Source organism: Rhipicephalus microplus, chromosome 1, assembly GCF_043290135.1.
Source record: "Rhipicephalus microplus isolate Deutch F79 chromosome 1, USDA_Rmic, whole genome shotgun sequence".
NCBI lineage: Eukaryota > Metazoa > Arthropoda > Arachnida > Ixodida > Ixodidae > Rhipicephalus > Rhipicephalus microplus.
Window position 1 is genome coordinate 293,735,708 of NC_134700.1, and position 26,623 is coordinate 293,762,330.

Genomic DNA, 26,623 nt, shown 5'->3' on the forward strand with positions numbered 1-26,623 from the left:
TTCAAAATGCCCCACTCGTGGTGTTACAGGTGTAGTACATTTACCTCCATTTCTAGATAAGTAGAGCTCTGCTGTTGATAATAATGTTTTAGAGGTCCTCAAACATAGATCTTTCACTCTAACACAAATTGTTATTGGCCTTTAGTGTCCCTTTAAGGCATGTGCACATGTAACACTTTTTTACAGCAGGGTTGTAATTGTTTGTTTATCTGTAAAGACATCAGTTTTGTTTCGTGAAACATCTTGAAAACTTGTGGCGCACGAAAAAACACCGACCAAGAAAGACGACGAGACAACGCACTGACTCTCAACAGATTTTATATTTGACGGAGGTGGAATATATGCTTCCAACCGTGCAAGCAACCGCTCGGAGATCTTGCTAGGTTTACAAAGCAAAATTTGCTTTGTCAGCCCAGCCATATGTCTCAGAACCTGCGAGCACAGTTCTACATATATGTTCCACTTCTGTCAAATAAACATTTTGTTGAAAGTCAGCGCATCATCCCATTGTCTTTCTTAGTCAGTGTCTTTTTCATGCGCCACAAGTTTTCACGATAAGGAAGAGAATTTGACGTTTCTGTTTTTCTCTGTTGATTGACATCCCACTACGGGGCTTTTTTTTCTTTAAAATCTTTCAGAAGTACCAAGTGCAAGTGATCTTCCCAGTTTTTTTCTCGCCATTGCAGTAGCATGGAACACCCGATTTGTAAGTTCGCATTTTCTGTTTTTGTAGTGTGCTGTACAAGGCTTGCTCATAGTGGTGACCCAAAGGCATTACTATATAAAGCACAAGGTCACAGGCTCATTGTGTGTCCATGGTGGCTATATTTCAATGGTGGGTGGACTAAAAATAATTGTTTACTTTGATTTATGGGCTTGTTAAGGAGTCCTAGATGGTAAAAAATAATGTCTCCTGCTGCAGCATCTTTAGTAGCCTACTTGCCTTGGTACATTAAATGCTCTTTAGCGGGGCATTTTGAAGGCTCAATTGGTACATGATACTGTGTAGAAACAGCCAGAAGTGGGACTGAGTCAATGGAACAAACACAAGCGCTGACTTGCCCACAGCTGTTTGTCAGCACTTGTGTTGTTTTTTCTTCGAGTTAGTCTCGTTTTTGTTTGTTTACAAGCAGCAAATGCTTTAGTTTAATTTTTTTTTCTAGTCTTAGCCTGTCATGTTCCCTGTATAGAGGATATTTCAAAGAGATTTCAAAAGGGGCAGTTGCTGTTTATATCTTCTGTGCTTTCGGTATGAAATATAGACTGGAAGACACAGACAAATGAATGGTGCAAAGTTTGCTTATCATTCGTTTGTTTGCATGTTGGTAGTTGCCACAAGAGATGATAAAATGTTGGTGAGTGACAGGTAAGAAAGAGAATTGGAGATCCAAGATACAGATAATGTTAACCAATCATTGTGTTATTTGTATAGAATTAAATTCTATTGCTTTAGTACTGTGCTATTGGTCTTGGCTGTCGTTTGTGCTTGGTCTTTACTCATGTTACAGACAAAATGGGCTGCAATGAAATTAATAACTGCTGTAACCAGCAACATTAGGATGGTATTATGTAGTCAGTGGCTATATAAAAGACCATGATAGAGCAGGAGTCATCGCAAATTGTACTTAATTCTTTGGTTGATTTGTTAACCTAAAAAAAAAAAAGGAATGTGTTTCGGCACCGAATTCGCGCTTTATTAAAAATCACCTTGAATGATGTTGAGAAGTGCCTGATGGTTAGCGATGATAATGTTGTCTTCAAAGCAGCAGTATTTGAGCATTGTATTTATTAACTGCAATTCTTGATTATGGTGGCATTTAAAACAGAAGCATATATAGGGTCTCCAAAATTTATTTAAATAGTACTATTCTCAAAATGCTTTTGTCACTTGTGTAATAGTATGTAACAGATGACAATTCTTCAATGCACTGATACAGAAAAGTTAACTTATTGGAGAGTCTTACACTAATCTGATGCTTCACCATTATTTAGATATTGTTGATTTTTGCACCACTGGATGCTGCAAGTTCTGCTCCTATCTGCACTACAGGGACAGGTACCTGGCCTTGAGTCTTCAAATACAAAGCTTCAGTTTGAAGGAAAAGGGTCTGACAGACTTCTCTGTGCAAGTTTATCTGTTGCTAGCTTTTTGCCACGTGGAATGTTCAACGTAGTGCCCTTGCTGAGTTACGCTCTCGTACGTATTTTTCAGCTGTTTTCTAACCTTTGGTGTGAATGCTGAAATCATGTGCATTTTGACCACATTTGTGAGGATACCTTACACATACGACCACACATATGTCTTGCTTTAAAGGTCTGTTATCTGCCGTTCCAGTGACATTGGGGTGTTCATTAATTCAAACTAATTTGACAGCATGATGAAGTCATCAAGCGAGCATTTTGCAGCTATTGTTTCATGTTTCCTTGAAACATAACCCACAGCAGGTGTGGTGGCTGCGTAATCAAAACTGAGAATAAGCCATGACTACACATGTTCTGCAGTAACCATATTGGTTGCAGAGGTACCAGTCACAGTACATGCAAAAGCCAGGACGAGTTAATTTTTTGAATTTATAGTTTTTCATTTCTTGATGTCCTGTGCTATAAATTTTGAGTTCAGTAAATTGGACTCACAGTTAATGTGTTGTAAACTGCTTGCTTTACAGTGTGTGTGTGTGAATGCTCGACCTTAAGGCTGCTCTGCATTAGAGAAAACCTAAATGTAAGCTGCTAGATGGGTTCATCATGCACTTGATATTTTGCAGACTGAAGGATCGACAGAAGTTCAAAAGGCTGGTGCTGAGCTGTTGTCCCACTGCATCTTGCGACGGAATGCATCCACTGCTGTGGTTCATAAAATCAGGTGATACATGGTTACAAGGTTCTAGTACTCTATGTGAAATTAGCTACTTTGAAGGGCTTGTTAACAACCCTACGATTCGAAATGGGTGATAAAGTCATAACTATGCACTTGCACATTGTGAACATGTTGCTTCTAGAATTTTGCAAATAAGTGCTGTTATAACGAAGTTACAAGTTATAGAACAATCCACTGCAAGTTATAGAACAATCCATCAAGGAGATGTCAGCATTAATGTTATATCAAATTGCATGGCACATACATCTATATATCTTTTATTTTTTAATTGTGGTGTCCTGTTATAAATTGACAAATGCAATTAATGATAGAAGCCACTCTAGCCTCAGTTTTCTTTATTTCTGCGATACTCGGTGTAGTAGACTTTTCTTAGAATTTTCTAAGACTTGCATATTATTGGTGAGGCTAGCAGTCCTATACATAGCTTGTGTACCGCACTGAATGCTGATATTACATAGACATGCCATAAGGTTAATACAGACTGATGGGTTATACTTTCCAGCCTTAGAAATGATGACTCTTGCTATGTGCAGAGGCCTGCTCTAATAGAAAAAACTTTCTCGCTTCACTAAGTGGTGTCTTCAGTAGAAGGGGTGCTTTTCCTTTTAGTGCAGCTTTACATTTGCCTGTTCTGTGCTTTTATTTAAAGCATAATGGTGTTTTGTGTTCGTTAGACCATTATTGGAAATTGTTCATTTTTAGTGCAATCATCGAGAAAGCTCCCGAGCCGAATTTGGTGTCATGGGTGAATTGTGTTCGGGACCTCTGTTGTGTCTTGTCTGGAAAGGCCAATAGGCAAGTATCCTCCGAGCACCTATTGCGTGCAGTCTTATTAAGCGGCTGTTTGTAGTAATAGTTTCCACTTTCAGATTGTACTCAATATAATTTTTTTCTTTTTTCTTTTACCTCAGCTTTCAAGCCGGAGACAGTTGGCAGCAACCAAACGCTGTGTGCTGCTTTGCATGTGAAGCAGGTTAGTTGGGAGCAATAGAATTTCAGTGCAAGTTTACTTTCGAATATGTGTCTGCTGGGCTGAACTAAGTCAGCAGTATCTTGCACAGGGATCGTGACCTCATTTTTAAACTCGAATCATCTATCCCATCTTTTATGTGGTACACCGAGGTGCAAGTTTGCACATTGTGAGTGCATTCAATGCAATCAAAGCTACATCCAAATTTCACAAGACGAATTCTTTACAGCTTTCTGCTAACAGCAGCTGACGGAAAGAAGTGCATTCTGTACGGGCAATAAATAGTGTTCAAAAGGGCATAGTTGAGAGAGAAAGATAATGTTTATGTTGGTGGCCAATCATCGGCAGCACTCGCACTTTTATTGAGGCTGCATTTCCAGATTGAGATTTCAAATGAAGGTTTGGATGTGTGTACTACTTGAATGTGTGCATGGGTGACCATATAGGGCACTCTAGCTTGTTGGTTCATTGTAACATGTGCTTCCTACTCTTCTGTTTTGAATGACATTTTCTTGCTCTTAGTGTAAGTGGCTCCTGGTAAACAAAACCTGTAGGGACCAGGAAAATGTGTTTAGTTTAACAGAAGTTTCGTTTACTGAAAGATAAGCAGGAGTGCAGAGTACAAGTTCAAGGCAGTTTTTTCATTCAAGCAGTAATTTAGTTTACTGTGTGTAAACTGGAATACACATACACAGTATGTGTATTCCAGCCTCACTATGTTTTATTTTCCACACAGAATGCTTGTCGCTAATTGCTACTGCGAGTGACAGCAAGTACATGAGTGATTGTGTCCTCAAGCTGTGCACCTCCCGTCACAGTTCTGTTAGGGAAGGTGAGTGTCACACTTCTCAGACAACTCATACCTTCAATTTTCATAGTTCGAAACATAATGAGGCACGCACTTTGTCTCGACTCGTGCAGCCATGGTTTCCGACCTGCCCAGCGTCCTTTGCCACATTCAGTTGGATGACGCGCTGATTGCAAGTCTGCTGGACCTTTTGGAAGATTCTGACTATGTTGTCAGGATGAAGTTCGGGTATTTACTACTGCTATACTAATCACCCACTGCTGTTTAATTAGCCATAGAAATTGCTTGGGCACTGCTACCTGTTCTTCAGTTTGCGGAATTGCATCAAAAGATGACGAGTCTAGGGACTTAACAAATGAATTAAATGTAAAGTAGAGTGTAATGTTTTTGTTCCTACATTTGCAGTCATCTTCAAGTTCCGTTCTGCTTCACTCATACGCTGCTACAAAGCTTTACTGACAGAAAACTTCTTGAAAAGAGATGACTGCCAACTCGGCTTAGTTTACAGCCAGTCCAACACTATGTAGTGTATACTAGCACACAAAAACACCTTTGAAGTACTGATTTCATGGCCAGGCTTAAAAAGAAAATAGTTTTTTTTCTAAAATACTACATCCCATGAACTGTGGCTCATCTTGTACATCTTATATATGCAGAATCTTGGCTAGCGCAATGCTGAATATCTTGTGGTTGAAGTTGTGGATTCGGATCCTATCAGTGGAAAGGGGTCTTTATGCCACTTTAATTCATTTTATATTTGTGTCATAATTGCCACAATATAGTTTTTATAATTAAGAAAATGACACCCATGTTTTTCTTTACTCAGTTATCCTTTCGTTTCATTTGGTTGTGTCTAACAGTGATGAGCCCATCGTACCGTTCCCCTTCTTTTGTTTGGGGGTTGTAGTATTGGCAGTTTAGTTAAAGCAATCGTTACTTATGCAGCGCGCCATTGTGCATTGCTATATATTTACTTTTTTTTCCTCTGAGGACCATCCTTCCACCTGCTGAGACTTCCTGATGCCTTTGATATTATTTCATATTTATTTATATTCGTTCTTTTCCCTTTGCTCTGAAATGTTAATCCCATTCCTCATCTCTATACAGAGCAGCATACCAGCAGTAATGCACGTACTGGCAAAAATCTGTTTTTCCAACAGAAAGTCTTTCTCTCTCTTAAAGAAAGAATGGAAAGGAAGACTGATGTGTTTCAGAAATCGGCCTCTCAAGATGCTGATGTCGAGAAGTGATTCCAGCGTCCGCAGCACCATTGTGTCACGGTTGAAGCATACTCTGAACAGTGCCTGGCAGTCGGAGAATGTTCGCCTCCAGGACACCCTGCTCACGGCAGTTGGCTGCGTAGGACGGGATGCCAGGGATGAAGACTCACAGGCGTTTGCCTTGCTATGCCTGCTGCAGCACATACTCTGCCGCACAGCAGGCGTGGCTGATATCGCACGTGAGCAGGTGAGGATGCTTCGCTCTGTTGCTCATTTAGTCAGCAATACTGTGCTACAGATACTGGTGTGCAGGTAAAGGGGATCCCATTGAAGGCAGAGTTTGTGTAGTAGTGCAAAAAATAGGACAAGCCAGCAGGCGAACATATTGACATAAAAACATAACTCATTTAGTCAGCAATACTGTGCTACAGATACTCGTGTACAGGCAAAGGGGATCCCATTGAAGGCAGAGTTTGTGTAGTAGTGCAAAAAATAGGACAAGCCAGCAGGCGAACATATTGACATAAAAACATAACTCATTTAGTCGGCAATACTGTGCTACAGATACTCGTGTACAGGCAAAGGGGATCCCGTTGAAGGCAGAGTTTGTGTTGTAGTGCAAAAAATAGGACAAGCCAGCAGGCAAACATATTGACATAAAAAGATAACAAATGCAAATTGAGATTAGGAGCTAAGATCTGTCTTGGCATGTATTTGTACTTGTACCTCATTCTGAATTTATTTATTGAAAAATAGTGGGGCTGTGAATACCATCGTTTTGTTTTTCTAGTGTGGCAATTCCTCGTGCTCAAAATGCCAGGCATCAGTTCGTTACATCATGTTGCTGAATCTGGGAATAATTAGATGATCGTAGATGCTTGTTTGTGATGAAAATCTGTCGCCATCATCAAAAATGCTAGGCTACCGTAGTAGGGGAGTCAGTTACTGAACATTAACAATATTTAGTACTCTAGTCCCTGGTAGCTGAATTATGGATGCTTCTTGTACTGCAGTTCTCTATATTAGTGAAGCGTGTAAGTGGTAGAGTCTGTAAAGCTTACCAAATGTGCATCAACGCTTGTACTTGCCGTTAAACATGTTTGTTTTGAGTGCCGTTTTAAGGCTACAAATTTTCCCTTGGGGTCTTAGAGTTACGTTCAGAAGCCATTTATGTCAGAACATCATTGTCATGAGTCTCTTACTGCAGCTTGTGGAGCTTGCGGAGAATTTGGGTTCCTCCACGAGCATCTTGTTGAAAAAATTTCGACCACAAGTGGGAAAAGTGAGTTGAAATGTTTTTTCTTTTTCCTTTAACCAGTGCGTGATGAAGATAATTCTTTTGCCTTCCGTATTGGAATTATTTCAAAATTGTGAGTGTTGGTATGTCGTAGCATGTGTGCCTTGTTCTTTGCGCACAAATACTATTCTTATTTCTCGTTTCAGTTTCTGTTTGATGGCATGATAAAGGCAAGTCAAGAGCGGGGTTTCTCCATGAACACTTTCCTCAGCAACCTGATTGGAATATTTGGCTCCACTGATGTTCGGAACTTTCTTATAGTAAGTTGTGTGCTGGTATTGTCATTTATTTATTTAACTTGACTCACAACTAAATGGTTAATGCTTTGAGCTGCCACCTAGTGTGCAAAGAAAAATGTAAAGATTATGAACAATATTTTGTGCATTGTTGAAATTCGTTGAAGTCACTTTCACTATAAACTCACTGAATGTCAGTTTACTGGCATGGTACCGCCAGGAAGAAAGGATGTCATTTTAAATTTGAGGCATTAACAACTATTTGTTATAATTTTAGTGCAATGATTTGTTTTATTGAAGCATGTCGTATAAGGAGTGCAATATGTTTACCACATTCCACTCACCACCTCTTTAAATGTATCTAGACCTTGTGCAAAACCTACTAGTCAGCTGTGTGACAAAACAGAAATACTACTTTACAAGGCTGGCATGATGAATTAGCTGAAGCTAATGAAATTTGGTGGGATAATAGCTGTTTCTAGTTAAAGGCAAAAACATGTGAGATTACCATGTGCACCTTCTGTGCAGAAGCTTCCACCACTGCATCTAGTACTATATACCAAGAGTGTCAATGAACGGGCTGATAAACTCCATGTTTTAGAAATTATTAAATATTGCTTTGAAAAAGAAGCTGGAGATGGTATATTTCAGCTAACATGTCATGTGTTGCATCTCTGCTGCAGGCTGTGAGTGCTTATATGTGCGAGTTTATCAGTCTGTAAGAGTACTGAGAGTTGGGCAAGTCGGTTTCTTCTCGTCCATGTGTATCTTGTCCGAAAATAGCCATTTACCAGTCTGTCTTCTTAGTTCCCAATTAATCTTTTACTCCTCACATAGTTCACTCCTTCATATATTAGTGCAACAGCAACAATGTTATGAAAAGTAGTAGCATGTAGCTGCTCGCAGCTGTTAATCACTAGCTAATGTGGCGCTACGAGATTTGTTACGAAATGGTTTGCATTCAGCTAAAGAAGTAAACTTCTGTGAGTTTATCGTAAAGAACATCAATTCATGTACAAGCTACAAAGATGTGGCTATTTTACATGGCGAGCAAGGGAAGGGGTCAAAGGGAGCGTAAACTTTCGACTGTTTATTCATCACACCCTGCACCAAAATTTATAGGCACAGACATGTGCAGCAAGCTAGGCACACATCGAGTGCATACCACCCTAATTACAACCTGTGATCTAAGAACTCCCTCTCTGCCTGCTAGAGAGACACTGACGTATCACTGATACATAAGGAACCTCATGCTTTTCTGTGGAATGCCTCCAACGATTCTCGAGCCGTGGTTGTCCCTGCTTCTGCCGATAATCTGAATCTTACTCAGGCATGGCTCCCAATTATGAGAATTGCAGTGCGTTCGCAAATGTGCCCCATCTTTACCTTTTAGGGAAAGTTTGTGTTCTCGCGTGTGCTCTTGAACATGAGCATCAACCGACTAGCCCAGCAGAGAGTATGTTTAGAACATCACCTGCAGTGCTGGAGTAATTGTGGAGCAGCATTGAACATTTATGGCACTCCCTGCAGAGCATGCTTCGGTTCCTGCTGCCCCCGCTGGTTCTCCAAGCTGAGCCAATGTGTTCTCGCCTGTTGAAGGCATTTGCCAAGGAGATAAAGTCGGCTCGTCGAGACCTCCTAATGACCAACTTCAAGCACATTTTTCCTTACCTCGTCTGCCACGCTTCAGGCAATCAGCTGGCCACTGCCCTGTCATTTGTTGAGGTACGAGTTGGAACATCACAACTTACTGTATCCTGCTCGCCACCTTGACATCTCTTTATGTGACGGCTGCTCAAAATCAGGGGGGGGGGGGGGCTGGGCTGGAGAAAAAACGAACAGGATAGCTGAAATGCAGCCTAGAAATAATTACATGCTTAAAAAGTGCTTATCTTAAATGAGACACAAAAGTAGGCTCAATGATTAACTGTATGCTTCACTGCTTCTGGTGAATTCTTTTCACTATATAATTTATTATGCTCCTCATTATTTTAGTTTGTTATGCTCCACCATATTATGCAGTGATACTGCAGTGAAACTTACTGGAGGAAATTTGTTATATTGTAATGCAAACAAAACTATTGTTATGTGAGCTATTCATATTCTGAGACACATGCCTTATCATTTTTTCTTCGTGGTGTAATGTTTTTTTCAGATTTCAGGCCTTCTTTGACAGAAACAACGAAAACAGTGCCATTTATTTTGCATGTATATTTTCAAACATGTGAAAATTGATCACGATATTTGTTTGGAAAAGCATGCTTGCAAGGGCGTGTTGGTGAACATATCAAAAGTGGGAATGGACATTCTTTGTATAGCCTACTAATTCTATACGACAATATATCCAGGTTTAAACAGAAACAACACCAATGCACTGCAAGCATATAAAGCTTTTTTCCGCTTGCTCTTTTTGTGTTACATTCTAATATATTTTCCCGGTAACATTATGCATTGTAGGCAGAGACGGGCCTCCGTATCGGCAACGTGCTTCGATTCGACTTCCAGCGCATCTTGAATGAGCTCCTCTTTCACCTTGGCAGCCACTATGAGCAGGTCCATGATGGCTTGCTGGTGCTGGCCAGGGAAGATGGTTTCCGCCCGATCCGTTCTACCAAGGATTTGGTGAGGGCCACCAAGAGTTTATCTGATAACGAGGAGTGTTGATAAAGACGAAGTAATAAATGCGTGCAGGTGAGCACTGCAGTAGAAGTAGTCGGAAATGAGGAACGGCGTTCAGTCTGATTCCTTCGTGAATCAAGAGTTTCCTTTACCGGGTGTGAGTTGGGAACGAAAGTCTGATAAAAAGACAAATGTCTGATAACTTGCATAGACTAAGACACTTGTGTCTTAAGAAATAAACCACCCGACAACGACTGCCAGACTCACCTTTGCCTGAATTTCCATGCACTGTTTTCCATACACAACTTTTGTTTCCATAGTCTGCTTAGCATCTTTTGTCCAAGTATTTTCTTTATCAGCATCTTCAAACTTCCCTTAGGCTTATAGTAATTCTTTAAGTCTACTTTTTTCTTGCACAGTGTCAACAGTTAAAACGGTTTTCATGCTCAATATTGCATGCTAATACTATGATGTGAGCACAATCATTCTGATTAGAAGATGGAGAGATGTGCGGCACTGTGGGAGATTATGATGAGATATGTCATCTTGCATTATGTGTGACTTCCTTTCTAGTGTGACTTGTTGGAGGTGAAGGTACTTTGATGAAGAACGAAAAAACTTAAAAATAGAGAATTCCACTCTCCTTGAAGAACTGTTGTAGTGTTTGGCTGAAATGTTTGCTTGTATGCAGTCATATTGACGTGTTGAAATAAATGTATGGGGAGGGGGCAGTGTGTGAGTGAAAGGCTGCTCTCTGTGTGGTTCAGCTGTAATATACCTACCACTAGTCTTTTTGGCATTTCAGGCGGAGTTTCTTCAGCCGAGGCTACTTGGCTTCCTGACGTTTTTCGACCTTCAGCTTGTGAACAAAAATATACCTGATGACAAGAAAAAAGAGGTTTGTATCATACCGTCTATCTTACCTATACTTAGTTTTTATTGTTTCATGGTTTTATGGCTGCATAGTTTTGTAGGAATTGAAGTCCTTTCGTTTTTTTTTTTTTTTTCAATAATGAACAGCACTTTTTGTCTTCTATAGATTTTATGTTGAATGAATCTAGTATCAGCACTACATTGCACCCCTATGTCTTAAGTTATCACTCTTTTGCAACATGTCATTCCTTGGAATTTTATTTTAGATAAGGTATATTTGATCGTCCTTATTTTCTGATGTAAATATGACATTTCAAGTGTTTTTAAAAGCAGAGCCCTTAAAGCTTGAGGTAAAACGTCAGGCTTCCGCAAACCCCCCTCACGCTTTTCCTTTTTCACGCGCCGTTGCTCGTAAGCCATACCTACTGATAGATCCAGCGATGTGGTAACACGCAAAAACAATTATCCCCAAACCAGGCAAGAAGCCGCTAATCGAAAAGCTCAGACTGATTTCACTGACATCCTGTCTCAGCAAGGTGTACAAAAGAATTGTGAACACTAGACTACAGAAACATTTGGAAGATAATAAGCACCTGTCCGATACCATGTTCGGTTTCCGTTCTGGCCTGTCCTCGCAGGACGTACTACTCCAAATTAAGGAAAAGGTTCTTGGTAACGTTCCACGCAACAATGAACACATCCTCTTAGCCATCCACATTAAAGGCGCTTTCGACAACATCAGCCACTAACGAATACTGTAAGGGCTCAACAAGACCAACTGCGGCGAAAGAACATACAGGTACATTCAGAGCTTCTTGAGCCACTGCATGGTAGAGCTGAAGATTGGAGAGCTCCAGACCCCTGCATACGAGCCTCCCAACAAGGGCACGCCACAAGGAGTGCACCCACCCTCTTCAATGTCACCATGATTGGCCCTACAAGAAAACTGCAAGAAGTAAAAGGGCTCCGCCACGCCTTCCATGCAGATTACATGACACTCTGGATCACAAAAATATCACTTGCTCAAAAGAAACTGCCTGCAAACTGCAGCCAACATCATCCAAGAATATGTAAGCCAACGAGGTCTACAATGATCACCAGAGAAATCGGAAATCTTACGAGTATGGTGAAGCCGAAGTAACCACGCAGTCCCCGCAGACCCATCACAAAACTTGAGGTCTACCTCAATGGAAACCTCATACAGAAAAACCATTGATCAGGATCCTGGGCATGTGACTGCAAAGTAACTAACGAGTCACCCGCAAGCTCCTCCAAGCCAGCGCAAAGGCTATAGTATTGAGCATGATATCTTGGGTAATATCTAAGAACAAAGGCATGAATGAAAGAGACACCCTCCGACTTGTCATAAGTTTGATAGTGAGCAGAATAACATATACAACCTAATCTCGCAAAATCTGAGACGAAACAGGCCGACACCCTCTTGCGAATGGCATTCAAGACTGCTCTCCCCCTCTTGACGAGTACATCCACTCAAAAATTGATGGCACCGGGGCTTCATAGCACCCTCAACGAACTTACTGAGGGCGTTCACGTCTCACAACAATAAAGACTTAAGCGTACTTACACTAACCAACTGGTCCTTCAGAACTTGGGATTCCAAGCCTCAACAACGAGAACCCAGGAAACCTGTAAGATACCTCGTCGTGCGCGGGACAGGTATCACGTTGCCCCAATCCTACGCAACATGGGCCCCAACATGCACTGTGGCAGAAGGAGAGCAAGGGCCCTCTACTTTCAGAAAACTTATGGATTCCAAAATATGGCCTGTTTTATGGATACCGCCATGTTGGGATGACAACTAAAAGAGCAGTGGCAGTAGTATGTGACTGCCGAGGCCACATTATCTCTGGTGGATCAGTCTACCCTTGCAAGATTGCAGAAGTTGTAGAGTTGGCCATTGCACTTGCTATCCACGAAGGCCTGCATGCAAACAAGCTGCTTACAACATTCACGGACTCCCAGCAGGCCTGCGGGAACTTCCAGTGGAGTTGAGTTGGTGCACCTGCTGCACATGTCTTGGTACAAACACCAAAGGAAGACAATGAAGGCTATGACATACAGACCGTCATATGGATCCCAGGACACTCTGGCATCACGATAACGTGCAGCTGACCGGGCAGCTCGAGGCTTCGTACACAACCGAGCGCCCCTTATGCGGAGCACCCAGAGCCAGTTGACCTCCAGTATTAAATTATCACAGAGGGCCGTGCCTACGGTATCCACGACCTCATCAAAAGCTTACGACAGTACGACAGAGGAGGCCACTGCCTGGCGTAGACTCCTAACCGGAACTTGCAAAAACCTGCACTTACTACATCGCGTTCACCCCACATCTTGCAGAAAAGAATGCCCATGGCACAAAGCCGCATCAACCCTGTACCACATTACATGGGAGTGCACACTACACAACCTCGAACTCCACAACATGAACACTGCAAGTGAGCAATGGGAAGCTCTGCTGTCCAGCTTGGCCTTTGACGACCAGATCAGGCTGATCCAGAGAGCCAAGCAGATGGCAAGAGCCAGTGGAGCCCTGGATCAAGGGCCCCAACCATCAGTAACCTACAGGAGATTTCTTTGCCTGTACATAAAGTTTGTCGTCATCATCATCCGTGCAGCCGCTGTGTGAGCTGAGTATAAGTGATGAAAGGCCCACGCTTCGATCAGCCAGCTTGACACGTTAGTTCTCTGGGTGGAGTTTGGACATCCTTGTATGGTCTGTGACAGGCTGTTTTAATTAGACTTCACAACATGATATTGCAGTTTCGTACTTGTAACTTACAAAACACTGTGTCGCTAGTTTGGGATAATTAAAATCACCCGCCAAAAGAATTTGTGACAGTAGGAATTAGTTCGGCACAAAGTAGAGGCTTAATGTAGCAAAGAAGGCTACATTAAGCCCGTAAGATCAACCAGCTTTGCTTTTGCTTTAACTCAGCTAATGTAAACTTCTCCCTTGTTTATGTTCTGGGTTTTCACTTGTGACTTCAAGGTTTGCCTTCAGCAAAAACTGTTTATGTACCACATGTTGCATCCTTGATGCTGGGGTGGTGGCGGGCCTAGTAAAGCTGCAGGTAATGCAGCTTCTGCGGGCTATTCTCATCATAAATGGTACATTTCTGTGGCTACAAACGTACCGACGTGGTAAAATAAACCAAATATGAAATCTCTTGCTTTATGGCTTGAAGCACAGGATATAGATGGTTGCTGATAGTTTAAGTTTTCCACTTGTAAAAATTGGCACATCGATATTTTTATTTAGCTGTTTTAATTGCAACACTGCAGGCACTAAGGAGCCTTGAGTGCATCCTTCAACTTATGGGCCAGCAGCACGTAACAGCACTTCGAATGAAGTTGATGGCAACCCTGAAGTTGGCATTACGGCTCAGTCATGGGGAATTTCCATCAATTAACAGTTGTGTATGGAGCACATTCATTCACAAGTGAGTATTAATGCCTAAAACAGTCTTTTTCATAAGTTGCAATTGCCAATTCAGCTGCAACGATTTTTATGAATCCTGTTCGTCATTGCCACACCATTTCAAGGTTGGCTCATTGTTCCTAGCTTTTGTGTTCATTCTAGTGTTTGTGGCAAAAGCCTTGTGGGGCCACTGGAAAACGTCAGCTCTCGTCCTGCCTTTGATACTGATTGTTCCAGAATGGATGCTAAGTAAATTTTGTCTGCGTTCACCCTGAGCAAAATTACCGAAACCTGCTGCGTATGTTGAAAGGCATGATGATGTCAACAAAAAACATAGTGCCGCATGTCACTGTGAGGGTGAGGCAGCACTTTGATCCTTAAAGAAAATTTATTCGTTGTTATTGATCGAACTCAAATGCAGGAAGGTTACGTTCACAGCAGCCTATCACGTTGACTGCTGCAAGTGCTCCAGGGTCTAGGAAACATGCCTCAGTTTTTGGTCACGCTTGGTGAACCATACTGAAGATCTGTAAAACAGTTCTTGCATTGGACCAAGGATGTCTGTACAATAAACTCCTTTTAAGACGAACTTTGTTACGACGAACAAAACGGGAGTGTTTGGTTTGCATGTACTCAATGCAAAAAAAAATCTGCTTAAGACAAACCACGTAACAGGCCTCTTCTGGTAAGATATACTCTCGCAGCGAGCAACAACAATAGGGGTATTCTGCGCAAAGAACATTATAGTCTTAATGAGGGGCATTCAGCAATCAAAAGAAAGTAAAATGAAAAAAAAAAATGCAGAGACTCAAAGCAAATTGAAAGCAAATTGCGACGTGGATGGAGAAAGCGAGATAAGTGGAAAAGAAAGGTCAGCACGTAAAGCTGACATCTTCCTCACCCGTAGTCTGTAGGTGCAGAAAGGGCTGGCTTTATCAGCTAAGAAAGCAACAAAAAGCGTTCATCCTTTTATATTCTCCTCGTGTTCCTCAGTTGCCCAACAGGAATACAGTAGATAGCAGAAGAACACAAGAGCTTGGCTAGAGCGAAAAAAAGCCAAATGAATGTGAAAATGGGAACAAAGATTGTCAGTACATTATGATCACGTGAAATGAACACCATATATGCGGCGTCAGCACTCCCGGGAGTCAGAGGAGTCAGATGCATTGTCATTGCCGTCGCACAATGGTGCCTGAGCCCATGTTGTAGTTAGTTTGCGTTGTTCTGCATAGGGCCTGTGCGCGTCATATCTGTTGCCAGTGAAATTCAGCAAATTGTGATGTGTCATTTTCATTGTGAAAGTGCACGACAAAGGAAGACCATTTTGCACACTAAATATAGCTGTGTCGTGTCCTTCTTGTGTGCCCGAGGCTTGTCATCGTGAGGAGCGTAAACGGAGATCTTCAGCTGCATATCACTCAGGAAAAGTTGCTGTGGGCTGAAAACAACAAAATATTCTAACCTCAAAAAAAAAAAAAGCTTGCAAGCTTTCATAAGCAACTTGGCGTATATTGGCTTTGTCAAGGTAGTGTTATGCAGTGGAGGTGTATCCAAAAGTGATAGCAAAGCCAGTAAGCAGTCTTTCGGAAGGTGAACAGCCAGTAGAATAAATTTTTCATTCTTTGAAGGAAAATAGGGTCGTGAACAGTTTTATTGTTAAAATCTAGTAGCAATTAATTTACGTGCATACTTACTATAAATTTGCCAAATCGATTAGTCTGAGTACTCTATTTGAAAGCATGGTTTTTATCAAGCTGGGCCAAATAAATGATTTTTTTTGTTTCTTTCCTCTTTATTATAAGTATACTTCATTCAATGTTTTAAAGCAACATATTTGGGCGTACTTAGCATTTTAATTTTAGCATTTGGCGCTGGGGGGCACTTCGGATAAGATGAACTTGTGATCGTAATCCCTTCAAGTTTGTCTTAAAGGTAGTCTACTGTTAATGTAGTCAACTGTCATTCATTTAATAGAATGTTATCCTTGGAAAGAAACATGACCAATTTTTTGTGTATTCATATTTAAAAAAAATCATTAAATGCTGGACGAGGAACTGATCATTGAAATGTATCTACAATGGGTCCATCGATCAATTTGTTTGCTTCCATTCATCTGTTTATTTGTTTATTAGTACCGAGGGACATTAAATGAGGGTAGGGCAAAAAAACACAAGAGATGAAAGAAAAGAAAGCAAAGCAGCACTAACAATAAAAACAAAATAGAAAAACAGTAGTAGACCATGATTACAAAGATAAAATATGGCATTTTATGACGGTTTTAAATTGGGCAAACTGAGATGACATGGCGATGTGAGCGGGAAGGTCGTTTCAGTCTTATGATCTCTGAAGGAAAAATGACTTCTGGAAGGTCTTTGTTTTTGGACGTACGGGATATATGGTGTTGGGGTGAGAATGGCGCGATGTCCGATGTGCAGGTCTGATGAATGCATTGCCTGGTGGCATAGAATGAAAAGATTATACGATACAGGCACAATACAGCGAGAGGCAAGGTGGGGAAGGTTAAGTTGAGATTTGACTGCTGATACACTTATGTTAGTCGAGTAATTCGAGATAATGAACCTGGAAGCACGGTTCTGGATGTATTCGAGCATAGTAGAAAGGGTAGCTTGATGAGGATCAAAAATGGCCTTAGCACACTCAACTTTAGGCCTGATGAGTTTTTTATAAGCTATTTGTTTAGTAGCAGGTGGTGCCGAGGCCAGGTTGCGACGAAGGTATCCAACTCAATTAGCTAAGTTAGTGATGCTAATGATGTGTAATGTCCATGTTAGATCAGATGAGATATGAACACGTAAGTATTTTGTAGTGTCTCTTTCATTGTTTGATCTTGTGCTCATCTTCTTTCTTTGTATGGAAAGGCTCGCGTGAGTATTTCTTTTTCTTTTCTTCCCATTTCACTGGTAGAACTCCAGGTGAAGAACTTGTTAAAGATCCATGTTTAAAGGGCCGGTAAACAGGCTCCAACTTTATTACAGCGAAAGCTGTTATGAAATCACAACAAGGGTCATGCGTGCCGTAGTTTTCTTCCGCCACCGGTGGCCGTAACCACTATCGCACGAAATTAAAAAAAAAACACAGTGAATGAAGAACACCCAAGACACAATGAGATTCAAACCCGGGTCCCCTGCATGCCAGCCTAGTATTCTACCATTGAGCCACGCTGGTGCTTCAAACTCCTTTGCAAACATACCTTAGGCAGGCTTGATGTAGGGAAAGTAATCGCTTTAATATGAGTAATAAAGTGTTTTAGTACAGCAAAGGAACAACCAGGTGTCACACAATGCGAATTGTGCAACGAGTGGGTCATCAAATGCTCCAACCCTTTACAAAAACTTGATCTTGTCAACCTATTAACTTTGGCGCATAGCCACTGTGGGTGATTGTGAGAACTACAAAAGCTTCTGGCATAATTCTTCATCATCGTGAGCGATGGCATAAAAAAATTGCACAAAACTCCTTGCTAGTACTGCGCTTCTCCAAAGAATGACGAAGAAGGGCATAGTGACTGGCTGCCTACAACACAATGATTTATAGCATAGTGGGTACCCTGCAAGCATGCTTGCAGCAGCTACCCAAAGCATAGAGTTTCCTATATACGCTCCAGAAGGAACTCTGGCACTAGTGTCTATGGAAGCTGAAACTCATGGCACTTCAGTGAGCATGGGAATGGTGAGCACATGGATTTGCCTAATTTTCGTACTTTATGCTCCATTTGGCTTCGCGTGGCTTGAAGCTGCTTTGTCATGAAACAACAATCGGGAAATGTTCGGCAGTCACACTTCCAATCACAATCCAGCCACAAAGCGAAGCCACAAGTGCGTTCGCCTTCCGCAAGCACGAAGACTAGGTAAATCCACGTACTACCCATCATTCCCATGGTTGCTGAATGATGGCAGCCGCAGAGTCGCCTCTAGTTAATTTTAGGAAACTGTATGACCCAAAGAGTGTTACAAAAGAGCTCTGAAAAGCCATATTTTCAGCTGTTACTGTGCTGGGGCGGGTGTTTTTTTGCGATAGCAATTATATGGACACTCTCGGCTGTTTTTCGCTGTCGCTATCATGTCTTTTATATGTATATGTATGTATATATAAATAAAAGCCATGAAGAAAAATAAGTCGGAGAGATATTTTCTGGCCCGTTGAATCGAACAGGCGACCTCTCGCTCCACACTGTGTGTCGCTAACCGTTCAGCCACAGCAGTGCATGTTCTTCTGCTTGTTTATGGCCGGCTATCTGTATACACCACTTACAGCTGGCAATACACCAATCTTCAGGGGAATATTACAGTGTTCTCTGCCTTATTGAATAAGCAGCAAGACAGTGTGAAGTGCAGGCTTGGTGCCCCACTTGGTGCCAACCTGAACTTTGCCCTACAGGGCGTAGTCGCTCGTGGCCATGGCGCACGCGTGAATATGCTTATCTTTTGGTAGGGGCAGTTTGCACATCATGTGCTCTCGCCAGAAAAATTACGTTTGGGTCGCAAAGCGCACAAGGGTCACTTTGCTGGCTGCAGAGGCCCCAATTACAAAAAAAAACATGCTATTCAAACACAGTGAAGTAACAAGTGTGACCCTTGTTAGTTTGTACTTGTCCTGTGTATACCTTTGCGTATGTTTTGTGTGTCCATTGTGTTGGAGCAGCATCATTAAGTGTCATGCTGTGTATGCACTAGTTCTGTGTGTGTTCCTTTCGTGCGTTCTTTGTGCTCGTGCTAGTGCTTCAATTTTAAATATGTTTTTTGTTGTTTGCATGACATTCCCATATGTTGCTATCGCATTCACTTCTTCGCCTTTGTGACTTTCTTATTTTACACCCCCCAAACAAGCTAGCCTATTCGTACAGTAGACTGTGGTGATCACATTTTCCTAATATTACAGCGCTGCTTGCCGCGTAGACCCTCCATTTCGAAAAACAATGCCTGTGCCTTTTTCCTTCTGACAAAGCCCCCTCATTTGCACAGTGACACGAACCTACCTATGGGCAACTCGACGTGCCACTGAGCTCGTCGATTGGTCCTTTGCCCGAAGAAATGGCGGCTTGGTCCTGGGTTGATGTAATTTTGGCCACTCAGTACACATTTTCATTTTTCTGTGCTGCCCTCTGCCGCTTTGTAGAGCCCGAGACTACCGAGAGAACCGATATTGCCAGAACGAGAGCCTCCGAGGTAAAGGGGCATGTCGCTACTTTGCCATTAGGGGAAGGGTGCTCCTTGTGCTGCGCCTCCTCCCCACAGCACTATGACACGTGCTCGTGTGAATCCCTGCTCGGATATTGGCTGCACTCTGATGACTTGTCGCTGATGTCAAGACACATTGCCTAAGTGGATGAAGTCATGACGATGGGCTGCACCTTCCCCTTTCCTATGATTGAAAAGGGTGGTGAGACTGCGCAAAAGTTTGAAACCAGCTGGGACAGGTGTTCTAAACCCTGTAACTTACTTATTGTAGCACATATATGCAAAATTCTTGTGGCAGCATGTTCACTTAGCAAAAGTGCATATATTCCTCTTCATTGCGATTTTGGACTTTGGGATTGTGTACCGGCCCATTAAGGAAGGCAAATTTCAAAAGCACGGTTGTGTCGTGTCCTTTTTATCCTCTTGCTTGTGTTTTTTATGACTAGGTTCTCGAATATCCGCCAAAAGGTACTAAGACAACTTTACTTCAGCCTTTCTATTTTTTTCCCAATAGCCTTGAGCCATCATCTACAGGTCCACTGTTGAGTCAAATTACTGCGACACTGTTGCCACTGCTAAAGCTGGACCCAGAAGGTGCAAAAAACATCTTCAACTTTCTCTTCATTGACAACAGGTGAGCATTTGTTTTATGTTTGCATCCTTGGTCACTACCCTATCTTGAAAGCATTGCCTTTTCACACTGCAAAAAACTTGTACATATTTTTTTGTTTTCACATCACATAATGTTTGAGTTCAGCCATAAAAAGCTTTATCATATCGTCTCAGTGCAAAAAATACGGAAATTTGTTCAACAGAAAACAAAAGCAACTTTGGGTCAACTTGTCTGCCTAGTAAATATCGGTCAGTATGTCTTGGGGTCAAACTCGTAAACACCTGCATTGAGTATTGGCATAAGATGCTACTAAAAAAAAAGTTTTTTTTTTAATCTGCAAGCTAGGGCAATAGAATTTTTTCTGTATATATAAGCTTTTAATCCTTTTATTCTAATTGCAAATATGTAATCAGTTTTACTGTAAGTACACATTTTTCATTTTGTACAATGACAATGTGTAATGTATAGTTATTTTTGGGCAAGAAATAGTCACTAAACTCTTATGGTCCTGAGCCCATTATTGACTCATATTACTCCCCATTAACTGTAGAATGCAAATAACTATCAACAAAGTGCATATAAGACATTTTAATTAACAAGAAAAATTTTAATGTGAGAATGCTTAGAATGCTCAGCCCATATTAATTGCTTTTATTAGCTTAGTAATAATTACATAGGTGATATCAAGCTCCAAAGAAGATACTTTCACTGCGCAAAATTTTATCCCGATCTGGCTTTACCAAGAACATGGTGTCCGTACTCAAGAACTTATCCAAAAATGGATCTTGAGAAACACTCATATCAAAGGTATAGGTGAAATCTCATCTATGCAGCAAAATTATGTTTTTTAAAATAATTTCTTTCATCATGAGCTTGGTAATCATGATTATGCTGTGCATGTGACCTTGGTTAACCGCTCATGCGAAATGCAATGGCAGACAGCCAGGTGACAATTACCAGTAGACTCTAGACAATAAACTCTCTTAAGTTTTAAATAGCCACCTTGTGCTCTTTAAAATAGATTTTAACTTACTTTGTGTTTAATTACAATCTTCTATTTCTTTGTCATTAAAGTAGAAAAACTACACTTATGAAAGCAAATAAAAATGAAAAATATGTAATTTTGAAAAAAGCTTGCATTTTTCGAAAAGCTCACATCTCTTTTTAAGAACTGAAATTCATTTAGTTCCACTCGCCTGTGTCATGTATAGTGACAGTGAAAATTTGTCTGTTGCTGCTGACCAAATCGATGCTGAAAGAATTCGAATATATATGGCTCGTTTCATTGGAATGTATTAAACTGCAAAGCACTGTGCATACTAGTTCTTTTGTGCTCCAAGCAAAATGTCCGAAGTGACTCTAAAGCTAGTCTACACTTTCTTCTTTGCCATTTCCAGGGAGCAGCACCTGAGCTTCTTTCATGACCTTCATTTCATTTCTGAAGTTCCAGGACTTGAGCATGTTCAGCAAACCGTATCAACACCAGACAGCCAGGGGTAATTATTATTAATAGTAGTTGTTTAAAGGACTTTGATTTTATTGAATTTGCTGTACTGCAACTTGACTGCATCGCCAGTGAATGGTTAAGTGCGCTAATGAAATTTCATGATGCTGCTGTGTATCGCACAGGTATCAAAGGGCACAGAAATTGCTTACGAAATGAAAAAGACACAAGATGAAACATGGTAAATGACAAAACATCAAAGTTTTTGCATTAGCTCCCCGTGAAAACGTGTTTTTTTATTAGTAACTGTGCAAGTAGTAAATTTTGGGTTTGAAGTGAATTAGAAGTGAATAGTGTTTCGATTCAAATAATTTTGAGTCAAATTTGAATAGTACATATTACATTTTTTAAAAGAAAATTAGCATATTTGTCGTGCTCCAACTAACCTACACAATATTTTTTTTAATTGGAACATGGCATGTGCAAATGTCATTCTTGTTGGTTTAAAGGAATGTGGAAGCAGCTTTGAATAGCAGCAGCATTTGATTTTCGGTGGTAGAATGTTGGTGATACCTACTAAATAAGTTACCTTTTAAAATTTACTATACTTAGAGCATATAATCCGGCATAACAAGCTTTTGAGCAGGGAAAAAAAAGCAAGAAAAGAAGAATCGATGCGAGGTTAATATGTTAATTTAACCTTGAAGTGGGGCTTTGTGGCAGTGCACATTTCAGAGGGAAAGGTGCATTCACGGTGGCATCCTTTTACTGCAGTGAAACCATCTTTATGAGGAAGGGAGGTTACATTTACATGCGGACTAACATACAGCTATTCGTTCATTTTGAATACTTGAAAATTTCAAATAGTTTTAATTGGATTCAAAGCGCTATGATGCAAGCTTTAAAATTAACCATTCTTTATGATGTGATTTAAAATTTTGTGTGTGTGTGTGTGTGTTCAAAAACTGTTACTATATTGCCAACCTCCTTTTCGAGTTTCCTTATCACCGCATTACACTTGTATATGCTGCCTTGCACGACCACGCCCACTGCTTAAAAAAACCATCGAGATAATCATAGAACCTTCCGATGTGATTATGCCCACAACGGGAACATTACAGATTCTTCTGGATTTTGCGTCGCTGCTAGCAGTAGCGCTGGAATATTCGGCAGCACATGTATAAATGCCGATGTGCGTCATCGCTTGTCAGTTGATCGACGGCCGACGCTCTGTTCGCTGCTATCAGTGCCAGTGTCTTGCTGTAATCTGATTTTATTTTTATGTGGCCACAAGTTTGGTCCAATAAACAGTTTAACCTGAACACTCAGTCTGCTCCCTTCATCCGCGTCACGACCCCCTGACAATATGTACAGGAACTTCACCAAACAACAATGGACGGTTTGTGTAAGCACGATAGGTATTCACAATTCCTGGCTGGCAAATTGGCACTGCCACTGAAGGGGAAAGTGTACAAACATTGCATCTTTCCAGTTCTTACATGCGAGGCAGAAACATGGGGAACAGCAAAAAAAGAACTTGAAAATAACTTGAGAACCAAAGCTCACAGTATGCAATGAAACGAGTTTTGATGGGAGTAACAGCAAGGGATAACAAGACAACAATGTATTTCAGGGAACTAACAAAGGTAGCCATTACCCTTTTTGATATAGGAAAAAAAAGGTACATCTGGGCAGGCAACACCTTGAAAAGAACAGATAACCACTGGTCAGTTCGAGTGACAGAGTGGATTCAAAGGATTTAGAAGGACTGCCAAAGATGACAAAAAGTTGAATGGAGTGATGAAATTGAGAAATTGCCATGCTTAAAATTGTATCAGCTCACACAGGACAGAGTGGGTTAGAGATCATTGGGAGAGGCCTTCACGGTGCAGTGGCCATAAAACAGTCTGTGATGATGACAAACTAGTAATGATGTCTAACGAGTATGGTGCCCATTATCAGGAAAAATCTGCTTGTAAAAATAAATGGCTTCATTCTGTGTGGTAATGTAGCAGGTTCATTCAAGACAGGGCTAAGCAGTATCGAAGATACATGTATCTTAGATGTTGTATTAGATACTTTTGGGGTATCTTGTATATGTATTACGATGTTTCGGTGGACTGTATCTGCATTTTTATTACATTTATTAATGCATTGTGTATCTTAAGATACAAGATACTGCAATCACAACACTTCTGTAGGAAACATTATTCGCTGACTGAGCTTCTCTTCTCAATCTTGTGCTGGTGTCACTAAGCCACCTGAATAAAACTAAAAGCAGTGTGAAGAAAAAGATGCGCATTCACCGAGCAACATCGCCAACGCTCGGCTCGTTCAGCTCGTGCTTCTGATCATTGCTGTGCCTCTGGATGGTTCTTAACCCTGCCTCACCGCTGACGACTATAATGTCTTCGGAAATCCAATAAACCTCTGCACATTTGGTGGAGGGTGCTGTTCATCCCCGTCGCTACACCCTGGAGCTGCGATGCCGGATGCTCCCACCCATCATGACTGACAATGTGAATCCATCGGCGCCTTCACCCCAGTTCGTCACCTGCCCCCGCCATCCTCTGTTACCGGACCCAAAAGTCTTCAGCAGTATATATCGACCTGACATGGATGACTGGCTTGACCATTACAAACTGGTGAGCACGAATAATAAGTGGGATGACCCCGACAAGCGTTTCCACGTCATATTTTGTCTGACTAGCGCCGCCGAATTGTGGTACGTCCTCCTCTGAAGACGTCCTCCTCTGAAGTGTTCTTCTAAAACTTCTTAAGGCGCCAGGATATCTCCTTTTTCAGTGAGGGCGATTGTGAAAAAGATGCGCATCCATCGAGCAGCTTCGCCGACGCTGGCTCTCTCGGCTCGTGCTTCTGATCTAGACAGTTCTTCACTCTGCCTCACCACTGACAACTATAACGTCATCGGAAACCCAATAAACGTCTTCACAGCATTAACATAATTTTTTCCATTATACTCCACCAGTGAGGGCAAGTGATGAAGTGTGCACATTCCTTTTGGTGGAGCAAAGCAACATGACAGAGGACATGCAGTATCGGGAGAAACAATTGCACAAACGCACACTTTCGGATTTGCCCATGTTCCTATTATTTTCTTCACTTCTCTCTCTTTAGGTATACCACAGCCATGACACTTGCCTTTAGCCACACACCAGTGCCGCATATACCACAATGCGTGCAGCGATGGCCGCACAAATTTTGATGCCGCTCTCCAGCGTGGTACTTCATTATGAAATCTCAAGGACGGGGTTACTCTGCATATCATGGCTTTCACCTTTTCACCAGTCCTTTTCCAACCATTTTTGACCGCACCATCACACTTTCTCCATCAGTGTGGTAGAAGACCTCTGTGTTGAGAGTTGCAAGGCTGAGCGAAGCCTCCTCATGCAAACGCAAAAAAAAAACACCATGGCTTCCTGACTTGTTTACGCTTGTGTTTTTCTTCAGGCCTTCAGTGGTGAAAAGAACCCATTTTTTTTTGTGCTTTTTGCAGAGAGAACAACCTGAGTAACATATTGAGTCCCTGCTTACATGGTATTGCACATGAGAACCTTGACGTCCGAGTGCTAGCTTTGGGAAAACTGAAGAAAGTGCTTTCAGCTAATCAGGTAACTTATCACTATGTCCTTTTCACATTTGCTACTTGTATGCCATGCATGCATGTCTAGCACGCTCTTGCCTTTCAACAGAGCAAGCTGGCAGAGCATCTGCTCACACGGGAGTCAGTGGATCCACTTGTTTCAAAGCTGATAGTTCAGGTGAGTGTGAAATGAAACTGCTGCAGTGTTAGCGTTTTTGTGTAAAACATCGTTGGCACAAACTTGAAAGAAGACGAGAGAAGAGAATCGGAAAAGCGCACACTCGCAATTGACATTTATTGAACCGCAGCTCATTGTATGAAAACCCTCACACATGTGTACAACCACACAAAAAACCCGAACAACTATAATCTCAACCTACCATATAGAAAAGCAAAGTCATTATCGTACAATGACAGCGACAAAACACTGATACATTGTTTGCCATATTACCTTATATACATCGCCTCTGCCAATTCACGTGCTACTTTGTCTTTGCTTCTTCGCAAGATTCTCGTGCAGTGCAGTAGTGGTTCACAAGAGCACTCCTTACAATGATACGGCAAATGCGAACCCGTGTCGTTTCTCATTGACAGTGCATAATCCCTTAAGCGAACGTTTATGCATCAGCCCGACTGGCCAATGTACATCTTGCCACAACTGAGCAGTATCAAGTAGACAGCACCTACCAAACAACTCAAAAACGTCCTTTCATGCTTCTTTACACAATTAGCACTTGGTACGCCAGACGAACTAGCACAAATACGCGAAAGCCTCTGAGGTGCCGAGAACACGACAGGGACCTCAAAATGAGAGGCAACATTCTACAATGAATGAGCAACTCTGTATACATAGTGAATGAAAAAAGGCCGCTTCTGTGTTTTTTCCTTTATGCCTGAATTGCTGGTGGCATCATTCCGAAATTGTCGCAGTATACCTTCACATACTGATGTTGACACCAATAAAGGAAAATTCGCAGACACGAGCCTGGAGATTTGCACCCTGAAACTTTCCTCAAGAACGTGGTGGCAAGAACTGTAAGCTTGTACTAGCAATGGCCCTTTTCACTACTTTAGAATGAGGGGAATGATACGGCAAAAAAGCCTTCTGAGCACGAGGGTGATACACCCAACACACATGGTTTTTGTCAAGCATGAGATGAAGATCTAAAAACTGCAATTTGTCAATTTGGGAAGCTTGTGGGTAACCTTGAGCCCTTCTCCAAACGCTCTAAACTTGTCTAAAACAAAAGGGACACATTCAGAGTAGAGTTCATCTGACTCCTTTTTCAAAAGAACCAGAAAATCATCCACATATTTAAAAACATGTAACACCTTGTCTTTAGACAAAACAGTGTCCAGGTGTCGTTCAAGTACAGTGTCTAAACACTTAGCAGCATTTTTATTGAGTGTATTTAAAGAAA

At 41.5% G+C, this 26,623-nt stretch overlaps 2 protein-coding genes across 3 annotated transcripts in view; both read left to right on the forward strand.

The window, feature by feature from the left end:
* Positions 1–3,738, forward strand: part of LOC142763944 (uncharacterized) — a 44,858-nt gene extending 41,120 nt beyond the window's left edge. For both annotated transcript variants that reach the window (XM_075865173.1, XM_075865174.1), the window contains 4 exons: positions 639–706; positions 2,051–2,197; positions 2,766–2,863; positions 3,581–3,738. In XM_075865173.1, coding sequence (XP_075721288.1) covers positions 639–706; positions 2,051–2,197; positions 2,766–2,863; positions 3,581–3,728 — 461 coding nt within the window. In that variant the 3' untranslated portion in view covers positions 3,729–3,738. The remainder of the gene's footprint in view (positions 1–638; positions 707–2,050; positions 2,198–2,765; positions 2,864–3,580) is intronic.
* A 54-nt stretch (positions 3,739–3,792) lies between these two features.
* mei-41 (ATR serine/threonine kinase meiotic 41) overlaps positions 3,793–26,623 on the forward strand; it is an 80,522-nt gene continuing 57,691 nt past the window's right edge. Inside the window, exons 1-14 of the mRNA XM_075865171.1 lie at positions 3,793–3,851; positions 4,585–4,680; positions 4,770–4,884; positions 5,871–6,123; positions 7,084–7,158; positions 7,320–7,433; positions 8,940–9,134; positions 9,867–10,031; positions 10,834–10,926; positions 14,208–14,365; positions 20,056–20,175; positions 21,552–21,650; positions 25,116–25,230; positions 25,312–25,380. Coding sequence (XP_075721286.1) covers positions 4,626–4,680; positions 4,770–4,884; positions 5,871–6,123; positions 7,084–7,158; positions 7,320–7,433; positions 8,940–9,134; positions 9,867–10,031; positions 10,834–10,926; positions 14,208–14,365; positions 20,056–20,175; positions 21,552–21,650; positions 25,116–25,230; positions 25,312–25,380 — 1,626 coding nt within the window. The 5' untranslated portion in view covers positions 3,793–3,851; positions 4,585–4,625. The remainder of the gene's footprint in view (positions 3,852–4,584; positions 4,681–4,769; positions 4,885–5,870; positions 6,124–7,083; positions 7,159–7,319; positions 7,434–8,939; positions 9,135–9,866; positions 10,032–10,833; positions 10,927–14,207; positions 14,366–20,055; positions 20,176–21,551; positions 21,651–25,115; positions 25,231–25,311; positions 25,381–26,623) is intronic.